This window comes from Pempheris klunzingeri, chromosome 23 (genome assembly GCF_042242105.1).
Source record: "Pempheris klunzingeri isolate RE-2024b chromosome 23, fPemKlu1.hap1, whole genome shotgun sequence".
NCBI classification, from domain to species: domain Eukaryota; kingdom Metazoa; phylum Chordata; class Actinopteri; order Acropomatiformes; family Pempheridae; genus Pempheris; species Pempheris klunzingeri.
In genome coordinates, this window is record NC_092034.1 from 11,424,766 (window position 1) to 11,437,768 (window position 13,003).

A 13,003-nucleotide genomic window follows, 5' to 3' on the forward strand; every position below is an offset into this window, starting at 1 on the left:
AAAATTATTTTCACATAAGTCACTTTTAGATTCCAAGTTTGCAAAATTGATTTTCGTTGGAATTTGTCGTCAAATACAATTGAATTTTGCAAGCATTTTTGCTTTAGGGCTTAAGGCTGTCAGGGTATAAGTATGGTTGGTGTGAGATAAAGATGTAGGTACCATTTCAGGTCCTAACTGTGCTCCCTTATCAGTGCAGACCAGAGCGCCATCAAATACATTAATAAAACAGCATGTTGTGAGCTGCTTCAGTCGCAAACTGCCCCAGCTGCAAGTCAGAAATCTGGGAGATTATTTCAGATGTTTCTCAGAAAGGTACTTCTGAAAACCAAACAATGCTGCATTTTTTAGCTCAATATGTGTGTATATGTAGAAGTTGAAAGGAAGTTGGCGGCTAAAACCAGTTAAGCCTCGCTAGTATCACAACCAGGCTGTCCCTGAACTATGATCTGTGGGCCAACTTGTCTCTCTTGGGAGAGTGGGGAATTTCCCAGACCCCTAAACACCCCCACCATCTCTCATTCCCTCTGTCCCCCCTCCCTCCAGACCAGTCGAGACGTGCAGGTTTGAACCCTCTCTCTGTGTTGCTGGCCTCCCATGCCCATTGCCACTCAAGCAGCAGGGGTCCAGTGCATTTGTCTCATAATTATCCGACTGGATAGGGGGGTTCTGAAGATGAAAGAGGCGAATCACAGAGCTCCTCTGTCAAAGGTCTGTCTGCCTGACTGGGGGGTTTTGGATCTATCTCCCTTGTCCTCTCTCTCTCGCGGCATCCACCGCCCACCCCACCACCTCTGCTCCATCACACACACAGTCTTACTTTTCCTCAAGAGCTGCCTCCACAGAGCATAATCGCCGACGGTGAACGCTCGTGCACAGCCCCCCACCCCCCCTCGACTAGCCACCCTGCTGATTCATTCACAACTACAAAACTGCAGAAATACCCCCCACCCTCACATCCTGAAAGACTTCAGACTCTCTTCTTTTTTTTCTCCCCCTTATATGCTCCGCCCTCCAACCCATCGGCTAGCCGCCCACCTCACCCGCTTGTGCCCCCCCCTCCCTCATCCGCCTCCTCTTTTCTCCTCTCCACCCTCCCCACCACCACCTTTCTCCTTCTTCTCCTCTTAACTACTGGCTAGGAGTTAATGGACTGTTTTGGCTAGTCTCCAGACGGTGAGTGTCACCTCATTAGCCTATAGCGGCTCGCTCCCAGACTGCTTGTTGTGTGTGTGTTTGTGTGCTTGTGTGTAGGAGGAGGACTACAACGACGGAATGTCATTGGTCTGTCTCCCCCCAACCCTCCCACCACACACCCCTTACCCTCTCCCTCTCCCCTTCCCACCACTACAATGAATGGGAAAACACGCATGCATAATTAAATCTATAGTCTCGTCCTCACTCCACCCTCCCCTCGCTCCTTCCTCCACAGTCATGCATTAAAAAAAAAAACGCTCCTGCTTGGAAGTTTGCCACCGTGAAAAAAAAGCAGTGTCTTCGAACCACAGAGATGTGGCCAACCTTCCACCCTCGTATGGACCTATTCTTTTTCACCCCAGCCCATCGAATGGCAGGGTGGCAACAGCGGGCGAATGTAAATGCCACCCGGTCCTGCCAGTCAATTACGCCGCAGCGAAGCTAATTGTTTGGTGCATACCAAAAAGATGCCGAGGTTGGCCATTGATGGGCCCATTGTTTCAACGCAGATGCCGAGTTCTTTTTTCTCACAGGCTAGACTTGACGCTGATTAAACTTTCAGAAAATCAGCTAATCCATGTGGTTGTTCTAAAGTGTAAACAATTTTAGGGTTACATCTAAGAATAATTTTCATTATCAGTGAATCTGTTGACCATTTTCAATTAATCAATTAGTTTAGTCTATAAAATCAGTCAAATGCCAAAACAATTTCATAGACCCCAAAGGGAAGCCTTCAGATGCCTAAAGTTATAAATGATAAAAAAATGAGAAAAGTTGCAAATCCTCACATTTGAGTTGCTAAAACCAGCAAACATTAAACATTTTTGCATAGTATATGACTTTTATGATAAATAAGGTGATCAAAATTGGTAGGGATTGATTTCCTGTCCGCTAATTGATCAATTGGCTAATTGTTTCGACATAGATCATTTTGATAATCATTTAAGGATATAGCTGCAATACTTCAGTGCAATGGATGGTGCCAGGCGCCGCGAAGGAGATAAAAAGTTTGGGCCGCTAGCTGAGAGGAAAGTGACAGGAAAAGAAAGGATACAGAAAACGGAACAGAAAAAAGGGAATGTAATAAAAAAAAAGAAACGAAAGGCCACATTGTGAGAAAAGGACAAACAGAGAGAGAGAGTGGGAGGCGGTGGAAACCTTAAGTGGGGCGCAGTGTGCTGACTGGAGACCAGTCTGCTCATTTTTCATGGGACAGATGAGCCACTGTGTCGTGTTGTGTTGTGTAGTTTGTCTGCAGCTCGCCCGCTAACTGCATCGCACATGTACAGCACAGATCAGTTCGCCGCGGGATGCTGGGTCTGTGCCCCTGTTTGTGCACGCATGTATGTCAGCGTGTGTGAGCTAAATGTGTGTGTCCACATGTAACACGGCAACACAGGGTACACGTTTGGAGCTGCTTTTGAGCGTTATTGCTTTATGTTTGTGTGCACAGTATATGCATCTGTGTAGAGGTGGGTAAACTTTATTTCACAAATTAAAAGGTGGGGAAGTTGAATTTAGATGGGTTAACCCTCATCTGCATCCTTGGTTTTGTGGCTGTGTATCCCTTTGTGCTTGCCAGGTTCTTCCTTCTCCTCTCCCGGGCCGGTGTGGCTAATGATCCGTCAGGCCATTCAGTCCCTTGTTCAAGGCCCACTCGCCACTGAATGCGCTCCCTCCCCGTCCACACTGTTTGGTGACCTCAATGAGGAGCCTGTTGTCCTCCCGGCTCGGTTAAAATGCTCTCCTCTTTTCACTGCCGTGAGAGTTTACTGAGGAGAAGGCACAGAGACTCGGCAGAGAGAAAGAGGGCCCGCTCTTCACCGGCATTAGTATGCACCGATTAGAAACAAACACGCACTGATGATCCGTGCATATACACACTGAGGTGGCAGCAGTCATGTGCGTGCTCACATCGAGAGATGCGCACGCACCGAGATACAAGTGAGCTGGGTCACACGCAGTCAACTGCGCACACACGCACACACACACACACGTATATACAGACACACTGTATGGCTTCTCATTGTTCTTGTCTGGGCTAGGATCCCACTTGATTCCATAAGTCTCAAAACCCTGACAGTCCTACTGTGTGTGTATATGTGTGTGTGTGTGTGTGTGTGTCCCCTCCTGCTCTATTGAACAAGTCTGTGGTGTCTGGCTTGGAGAAAAGAAGGCAAAATGTCATTGTTCTCACAGACGTTTCAACTTTGCCCCTCTCACTTTCTCCCTGCCTTTCTCTCTCCTTTGTCTGAGTGTGTGTGTGTCTATGTGTGTGTGTGTGTGTGTGTGTGTGTAACTCATCCTACTGTACCTGCATTCCCCGTCAGTGGCAGTCATTTGATAGGGTATCTATCCGGATTACCAGGTGCTCCTCTAAGCCAATAAGAAATACTTGCCTTGTTCCAATTATGAGATAATCATTACAGTGTCACACAGTGTAAAGGCACCATCGGGGGAACATAGTCATAGTTTGTCAAAGGGAATACAATACTCTCCATTTCTGTATGTGCAGAGGTATCACTGATAATAAATCCAACAATAATGAATGGAACGGGTTGTGAGAGATGCAGTTTTCAATACTTAGTGCTCAAAAGTGTTGAGGTTCAACACCAAGGCCTACCAAATACAGATAAAGTGGTTAAACCAGGAAGTTGTTCAGCTTAATTAAAGCCTGTTTTCCTTGACAGTGCCACCCAAAGATGGCGGGCCATTTGGCTGCCGCGTTTGTCTTCCCTTCACCCTCGGAGTCAATATCACTTTCTTTTCGGCCAGGTCAGGTGCCAGCCCTTTGCAGAACGCCATGCTTGAGCCCGGGTGGGGGGGCAGAGATGCCATAATTTGGTGTGTGTGTGCGGGGAGGGGTCGGCGGCGGGGGGCATCGCCAGTTGGCAGGCTGGCACACAATGGCTGGCACGATAAGATCCTCCCTCTTCTGCGGGCAGATTTCCTCGCCCATATCTTTTGTTTAGCTTGTTTGGGTTGCGGCTCATCCTGATAAAGGCCACTTTGTTTAGACAACAAAGCGTGAGGGAGGGAGAGAAGAGAGAGATAGAGAGACAAAGAGATAGAAACAGAGAGAGAGAGGGGAGGCATTAAAAAAAAGGCGGCAAAGGGGGAGAGTGCCAACACAGATGGAGACATTAAAAGAAAGAAAGATAAGTGTTTAAAAGAAGAAGATAGGAGGAAAAAAATCAAGAGATTTCAAAAAATTATATATTGTGCACTTATCTCCGGATAAGACAATATCGTCACAGATACACACTGAATAGCAGATATACACGCAGGCAGGTATGAAAAGATACAATAGAGGACGGATACTGTTGCAGGCGCAGGGACAGCGATAGACAGATAGCGAGGAGAAGAAAGAAAGAGATTTGGAGAGGAGAGCAGGTTCTGCCGGCTGTTGGAAACCAGCCCGAGTGGTGTGAGGTCATATCTGTGAATGATAGAAACCAGGAGCAGAGGAGGACACAGGACAAAGTACGCACACATACACACTCACATTCCACACCGGCACATGTACTGTCATTTATGCATACTGTCAAGACTTGCATGACCCCATGCTACACACACAATGACACGCACGTACATATTTCGACCGTGCATTTCCAAGGAAGGACAAACTGGAGTCTCCTGCAGTGGAACAGGAAAGAAAAGCAGGAGGACACTGAGCAGAAAGTCTGCTCGGCCACATCAAATATTTACTCAGGAGCAGCTGTATTGTCGAAACATTACGCATCGGAGCTGCTCCGTAATTAGGTAGATATTTTCTGCCCCTCTCCCTCTCTCTGTTTCCCTACTTCTCCGGGAGTCCACCCCACTCCACCTCTCCTCCACACTCCCACTCCCCTCCCTCGCCTCCCCAGGCTGCTGAAATGCGTCTTGGCTCGGGACCCATGCCTCTGGCAGCCAGAGTGCTATACATGTGCACAGAACCCCGCTCGGCATAAAATGGCTGCCAGACAGGCTTCTCCTCCTGAAATGTCGACAGCGGTATGCATCTGCAGGGTGTGCGTGTCGCGCGTGCGCACTGTTTTTTGTGGAGGCTATCTGTACGTGTCTGCAAGTGTTTGCGGGCTAGGAACGTGCACCGCCACTGTCAAAAAAACAAGAAACTTTCCCAAACTATGTGGCTAATTTACTCCACACTGTGTGTGTGCGCATGTGTGCTCCATGATTTAGTGGGAACAGAATGGGTATCATGCCAAAAAATGAGAGGGCGGGTTAGGGAAAGTGTGTGCGAGTGTTTTCGTGATTATAAAATCCAGGCGAGTAACACACTTGGGCGTGGAGAAACCTCACAAGCACTGAGAAACTTTCTTGCCGAGCCAGATTTCTGTTGCCATTACCCCTAATTGCCCTAATCGTTACAGTGGTATGATAAGTATCCCACCGGACAAGAAGGTGTAAGAACTCATGGACACATCCAAAATACCCACAAGCCCCCTCCTCTACTCTTTTCCTTGCTTTTTTTTTTTTTTGCTGAGTAACAGCAGATAATCTGATTCATACGTGGTACTGTTTTTTCACTTCCTTCGTGAACCGGTTTGTTTATTTAAACAAGTGGCCAGGACGGAGGGTGCCAAGAAATGTTGTTTCTGGAAAAGGGCCGTGTGTGTACATACGTGTTTATGTGTATGTGTGTGTGTGTGTGTGTTGGAGGGCGTGTGTGTGGTGTCTGGGCCTCTGATCGAGTCCTGCCAAGCTCCCAGGGCAAAGCCCAGCCTCCCCGACCGCAACTGTTTATTTACAGGTTACACTACTGTTTATTTGAAGACTATCGGATTGGCAGGGCTTCTGCACTGGACACCTTTTAGATACAGATACTGTACCAGACCTCAGGCTCATAATACCCCACTTCTTTACTTCATTTCAGCCACTTTCTGAGCTGTCCTTTTTTAAAAATTCACGGCCAATTAATCTGCAGTGAAATTAGACCTTTTATCTTTTTTTAACCAGTATGCAATTTAAACTTGGGCCTTCATTTAAAAACCTGTTGAGTGACAAAAATGATTAGATTTAAAATAAAGTGTTTGAAGATATAATCACGACACTTGTGGTCCGACAAATGTGAAAGCATTGTTCTAAACAATATAATCACCCTGAAAGAAGGCAAAGGAGCATGAAGCTGCCCTTCTTGGGTCAAAGGTAAAATGTAATGCAACAGGGGAGGTGTTTCCAGCTCCAGTGCAGGCCTGGCAGATGCGCCATATGCTTGCATCCCACCTTGAGTCATCCAGGTGGTCTCTCCTGGTGCTACAGTGGGGCCTCATGCTGGAAGATGCTGCCTGGGATCTCTAATTGCCACCACCATCTGCTCTTTTTGTCATGGTTGCCTGTTCAGGCCTTGAAGAAAGGAAAGAAAAAACAAAAACACAGAACTCTGATCCGATCCACACGAACCGTCGCACCTCTCCCACCTTTTCCACCTCCGCCTCCTTTCTGCTTTTCTCCACTCGCCACCTTTTCAGCGTTTACCTCCTCTGTACCCTCTGGTGCTCGTTTCTCTCCCCATGCCTGTTTCTTTCACTCTCGGGAGCTCTCGGGGTGTGAGCGTAGAGTTGGCAGTCGTAACTAGACTGATGGATGACTCTGAAAGTGGCATGGGGGGCGGGGGAGGGAGAAGACAGGAAGACAAGGCCACTGAGCTCCCAGCAATCACTTTATGGACATGTGCTGTGCCAAATCCACACAAACCTCAGCTCACCCACAAAAGCTGCTGTAGACACTGTGTGTATGTGAATATGTGTGTGTATGTGTGTGTGTTGGGGGAAACTTAAGGGACTCGCTGCATACTGGTGCAAGGCAGAGGAAACTTTGCATTTTGCTGAGGTCAGACAGTGACTTGAAAACGTTGTTCACAAGTGCGAGACTTGCAAATTTATATGGATAATAGTGTTAAAATGATGAACACAAATGTAATCTACAACAATTTTGGTGATTAATTATTCGTTTATTTGACAAATGCTGAAGATTTTTTTCTCTCTTTTTTTATTACTGTAAATGTAATAGGTTTCGGGTTTTGGATTGTTGATCAGACAAAACAAGCAGTTCGACAATGTCACCTTGAGTTAGTGTTAGAGAAATTATTATTGGCATATTTCATTCATTTACGCAGTTTTTTAGACAGAGACAGAAGGAAACAATCAACAGTGAAAATAATCATTAGTTGCAGCCCGAGCTGCTTTAAAGAGTAACGTCTTCAAACTGTTCTGCATGTGCACATAAGAGATTTAACAGAGATCCCTGAAAACCTATGGGACTAGCGATGAGAAAACATAAGTCAAGCTTGTGTTTTTACGTTTTTAGGAACCAGAACAGAAATATACTGTGTTGTAAGAACATAACTTGTACGTCGCTCATACATTTTTTAGGGCTAAGCATACTAGAATAAGGGGATTTTTTTTTCCTCTTAACGTATGGTCCTGTTCCCTCCCTACTTTGTCATTGTTGAGCTTCGGCCAAGAACATTCTGTTTTTGCAGTGCTGTTTAATAGTCAAATTTAGGAGAGGGGGAACAAGAGAGAGAGGGAGAGAGACACAGCAAAAGAACAAGAGAGGGATAAATCTTTCAACTTTTTTTCTTCTTTCTCTCCCGCCCCCCTCTCTTTCCTTCTCTCCGTTGCCTCTGTAACACAGCTCATGAGAGCTGCGGCAGGAAAAGGGGTGTTGTTGCAAGGCGAGGGTATCTGAGTTCACTGTCTCTAGCTTCTTGTCTCGGCTCTCTCGTGTTAAAGGCGTAGATGATTATCTCCCTCCTGGTTTTCATCAGGCCCTCACAGTATCAGGGCATGTGTGGACTTGGGCCACTTTGAATCATTATGGGGGTCCACTCAGACGCTGCCGATCACTGTTTGGCACTGATTTGCTGTTCCACGTAGGATTCCAAGGCCCTGCTAGGTTTCTCTTTACTGTGTGGATAATGATTCAGAGAATTAATTTCGATGTTTCACAACTTTTTCTGTTGCATTATTTAAAAGGAAAAAGGCACCTGTGCCTGTCAGTGATCAACAAGAGCAGGAACTGCTGAGGAATGATAGGTTCCCCTCCCAGCAAGGCTTTGAGATAAAAGACGTCAGTCCAGGCCATCTCATACCGAAGCCTGTGCACCGTGGCTGGTGGAAAGAATTCCACACATGTTTCCTTGTATTTGCCCGCCCCTCCTGTCTTCTGTCCACGTTTTGTTCTGTGCTCGTACCTCGCACAGCAGGACCGAACACATTCTGCACCCCCCCCAACACTCCCCCAGCCCCTTTGAAAAATTACCCAGAGTTCTGCTGGTAAAAAACTTTTAGGCTATCCTGTGTCAGACACTGATCTTTTTTCTTCAGTTTGCCCTGCCATTAATGATAATGCTGTTCAAACAAAACTTGTCTTGTTTAATGCACAGCGCTCCCCTTGACCAGTAGATAAGGAAAAAACATTTAGGCACCCAGGAAGTCCTGAGTCCTGAAAAGCCCTTTTTCTTATCGAGTGTCTTGACGGACGTTATTTCTTCATTTTAAGTTTAACAGTGACCTCAGTGAGTTTGTAGAAGACCGAATTTACAGGATACAATGTTTCCACGCAGCCACCAGGTTATCTTTGCGGGAAATAATCACTGCCGAAGAGAAAAAAATGTTTCACTGAGATGGTATGTTGTTGTCCTTGTACTATACTAAGCCCTCCCCGTCTCTCTGTGTGTTTGCAGACTCACAGCAGTCAGGAAGTCCCAGTAACAATGAGCCAGGCAAGAACCCTGTTCCAGGTATGTACAGTACCAGTCGTCCTCCCTCCTCCCTCCTGTCATCGCTCTATTGTTCGTCTGCAGCTTGCCAACTGTACAGAGGCCTATGTACACCAGAATTTACCTAGTTCAAATAGTGTAGATCTGCTGTGAACTCAGTGACTTGGAGGCAAAATGGCAAAGTCTTTACTGTAAAAAAAGAAGCAACGTAATGTCCTTTGTCCCATGTGATTCAATGGGAACAGTACAGTATAGCACACACCAGAGAAACCTATTTGACATGAATGCTGTAAATACAAATAAAAACGTATAAAATATAATAAAACAAATCTTTCGACGTCTGTTTACACCCACTGGCTGAGGCTGTTGTTTTTAACTTTGCATATACTGAGGAGGACTAAAATTTGATTGGATCATTAAATTTGAATCGTCATGATGCCAGCGGCAACATCAAATACAATGTAAAAAAAAAGAGAGAGACAGAGACACTAAAGATCTGGAGTGGAAATGTTACAGCAGATTGTGCTTTTGGCTGGTAGCTGAATGTGTCAAGGTGAGCCAGCAAAGCCGAGCTGTAGAGAATATTGTCTGACAGCGCTGTTGTTCCCCTGGACTGACCTGTACTGTGTCGTCACAATGTTGGAATGAAAATAGTTTGAGAAGTATAATTAGTTTTCTACCTCAAGAGCAGGTTCTGCCGATGCAGGTGCCAAGGAAAACATGCTAGTGAGCCAATGACTCAGGCCTTGGAGGCCCTCGGCAGTGGCACAGTTCCCCGCAAAAGCCGTTGGCTCACTGGAGGCATTAGGCTTTGTAGGTGCCAATCGAGCCGCCCGCCTATCTGTCTGGCACAGCTCGAGTGCCCTTGGCATTGCATCAAAGCCGAGCCAGAGTCATTTGGGTGTCAATAACTTGTCTGGCTGTTTTACTTGACTGACAGCCTCTGATTAGTGTTGCTGAATCCTGGGCAGGTCATACAGAACACAGCAAATGCTTCAACACTGCAAAAAACATATTGCGCATTATAAGTATCTTTTGCTCATTCTAAAAAAAACAGGAGAAAAAAAAAATCTGGCTGTGTTGAAACAACCTGATTTTGCTTCCCAAGTGGTTTCATGATTCCATGCCCTAAAGCTGTTTATTTACATTTGAAAGAGCAAAGCAATCTCACATTTTCATAATAATCTTTAACATCAATAAAGCAGTAAATTAAAGACTCGTAAAGGTGGATATTTCCTAGCACAATACTGTATCTTAGTGTAACGGTGTTAACATTGACAGTTATTAAGTTTTGCTTGCGTATTTGATGAAATGGGCAGCGGCAGCATTTCAACGCGGGCTCTTTCTTTCGGCGTCCACACAGCAGGAGCAGTTTGAGTCTGCGTGTCCCTCCCTCCTCTCACACCTGTCCTGTCACTCTTTACTGCGCTGCACAACAAGGTTCACTGCTGTTAGTTTCAACACTTGAACAGCAGAACTAACACAGTGACTGCCGTTTTTTTTCCATTTTACACCCAGTTTCTCAGCAATCCACAATAAAAATCTCATGGAAATAGAATGAAAACAGATGGCTTAAATCGTTCGACTTTAGAGGAAAAAAAACTTTGAAAAAATGCAATGTAATAATCTGCACCTGTATATTTGTCTGTGATTAATTGACGCTCATACTAGTCCTCTTGCTTTTTTTATTTGACCGTGTGTTCTTTTTCTAGATGATAAAACAGAAAAAAATATAAATATAAAAGCAGAAAAAAATATTGATGAAGTAATAATGATAACATGCTTTTCTCTTCCTGTGCTTGCAGTGTACTTGGAAGACAGCTTCATCAAATCAGGAGTCTTCAGTGTTACAGAACTGGTGCGAGTGTCCAGAAGTAAGTACATAGCAGTCGTATTCAAATCTGCTGTATCTGCAACCGCCCTGCACACCCACGCAGGTGTTTGCAGTTATTCTCTCACTTATCAGTGATTAGACCTGAAGCGGGGCAGAGCTATGCTTGGAATCACATGTGCACACTAAAGTCCTTACACTTACAAGAATGTTAAAGGTGTAAATTTCACTTCCCTAACAGGTGCAGCAAAGTTAATATCAGAGTCAGGGAGAAGTCAGTCAATCACTGTACATAATGTGACTGAAAACACCCGTATACAGCGGCTTAAGGTCATGTTTTGCTCGAATGCACATAGATGTATTTACGTGTTTTTTGCATAAACAGAAACAACTGATTCTTTGTGCATTTACTTTCAACTGCCACAAAAAGTCCTTTATGTAGTGATTCCACAACCTCTGAATATTCACCATACAACCGCAGTGTGGTAAATCCGGTTTGGCCAGTCTGCTTTGCAATAAGAGCACATTTGACTGCACTGCCGTCTGTATGAGCCTGTGTGCATCTGTATAGACATGTCTGCCCTGCGCAAAAGCCGTTGACAGTTGTTCTTCCAGGAGTCCTCTTGTATCTGATAGCTGAGGGCACTGCGAGCCTCTGAGCTGAGGCTGTAGCTCTGCAGCGTACCTGCGGTGCACAAAGCCTCCAGTCACCCCAACAACCTGTGTTTAAAAGAAACATACCTGTGCTGCGCTGTCGGCGTGTGTTGCACTAAGCACCAGTCAACTGTGGTCCTATGCTCAGACTCAGAGTGGTGTGTAATTCCTGTTCAGTGCTGCAGTCAGGAACACTTTGGTGCAGCTCAAGTCAATGTCAGTCTAAACTAGCCTTAGAGGGGGTCTAAACTAAGTCAAGACCCAGAAAGTAATGCCACTAAAATAAGTAAACTCAGTGTAATACTGCTAGATCTAGAGCCAAAAAGATTAGTCGATTAAGGGTAAAGTCAATCTGCAGAAAATGAACTGGCAACTATATTGATAATTTCTTATTTGCTTAAGTAACAAAAATTTCAGTTCCAGCATCTCAATTGTGAGGAATTTTCACCAATTCGTATTATTTTATACATACGATTAGTTAACAAAATAATTAGGATTTGTTGAGCTGAAATGTAGATCTGTCCACGAATTCCCTTTGTGGCATACACTTACACATTAAAATGAATTGATTATAATTCCTGTACACACATTTATTTGTTTTTATATTTGAAATCCTCAAAGGTGTCAAAAACAATATTGTGAAACTCACCCTCTTTTGGCCACTAAAATGTGACTGGTTTTAAAAACGGCAACTACTTTTTAAAGCTGACCTTGGTGTCTGTTTACCTGCTCTATCAAAGTGTTCCTGGTGTAGGAGCGTGGCCCAGGTTGTCTTAACAGTCTCATGCATCATGCTCTGAATGGCAGAAGCTACTCATTTGGATGCTCAGAGACTGAATATCCTTTAAAAGGCTGTGTTTTTGTTTAGTGTTTAATTTGCCCCCTGACCAGATGGCCACTGCACCAGCGCGTTTGCTCTCATGTGACCGATCCTGGTTTCACTAAAGCCGACTGAAGTCAAGCTGGAATTTTAAAAAGGTCGACGGACACACAGGAATTGTCACTCACTCAGCCAGTCACTCCCTGGGAAGATATCTAAGCAGCCGCCCGTCCGTCATCGCGCTTCTCTCCCAACTCTCCAGGCTGTTGAGACATTCTTTGAAGTCCATCAAAGGGAGCTACGGAGTTCAAGGCTGACTTGCAATCCAGCATTTCGACGAGGACACTCATTAATGCAACAGGAGCCTCGGCTGCAAGTGTGAAAATATTTTGTCAACAGAAAGCGTGGGCATGCACGGGCAAAGGAAACTTTGCAAAGACTACATTTTCTCATATCCCCTTATACAGTAAGATGAGGTAATCTGTTGGAAAAAACACTGGGTGGCAATGATTTGCAGCATCATTGTTACATTGACTGCTTTTTATCTTAAAAGTCAAAGCCCAGATTATTAAATGAGATGACTGGCAGGGCAGCCAAGAGGCACCACAAATATTGTGCCGAGCCAAGACGAGAGAAAGAGCAAAAGAGAGAAACCAGCACAGAGAGAGATGGTTGGGGGTATCCTCAGCCATGAATGAAAAAAAAACCCAAAACAATGGTCTTGTATTCAGCGTCGTCGGGCCGGATGCATTCCTCCACAGACAGCTCGGTG

At 45.1% G+C, this 13,003-nt stretch overlaps 1 protein-coding gene across 8 annotated transcripts in view; it reads left to right on the forward strand.

Annotated features, from left to right (window-relative positions):
* Nucleotides 1-13,003, forward strand: part of LOC139222606 (nuclear factor 1 B-type-like) — a 63,935-nt gene that overhangs the window by 31,047 nt on the left and 19,885 nt on the right. For 6 of the 8 annotated variants that reach the window (XM_070854421.1, XM_070854422.1, XM_070854419.1 and 3 more), the window contains exons 3-4: nucleotides 8,891-8,947; nucleotides 10,732-10,800. In XM_070854421.1, the coding sequence (XP_070710522.1) occupies nucleotides 8,891-8,947; nucleotides 10,732-10,800 (126 nt within the window). The remainder of the gene's footprint in view (nucleotides 1-8,890; nucleotides 8,948-10,731; nucleotides 10,801-13,003) is intronic. The other 2 variants (XM_070854424.1, XM_070854425.1) reach the window with 1 other exon arrangement.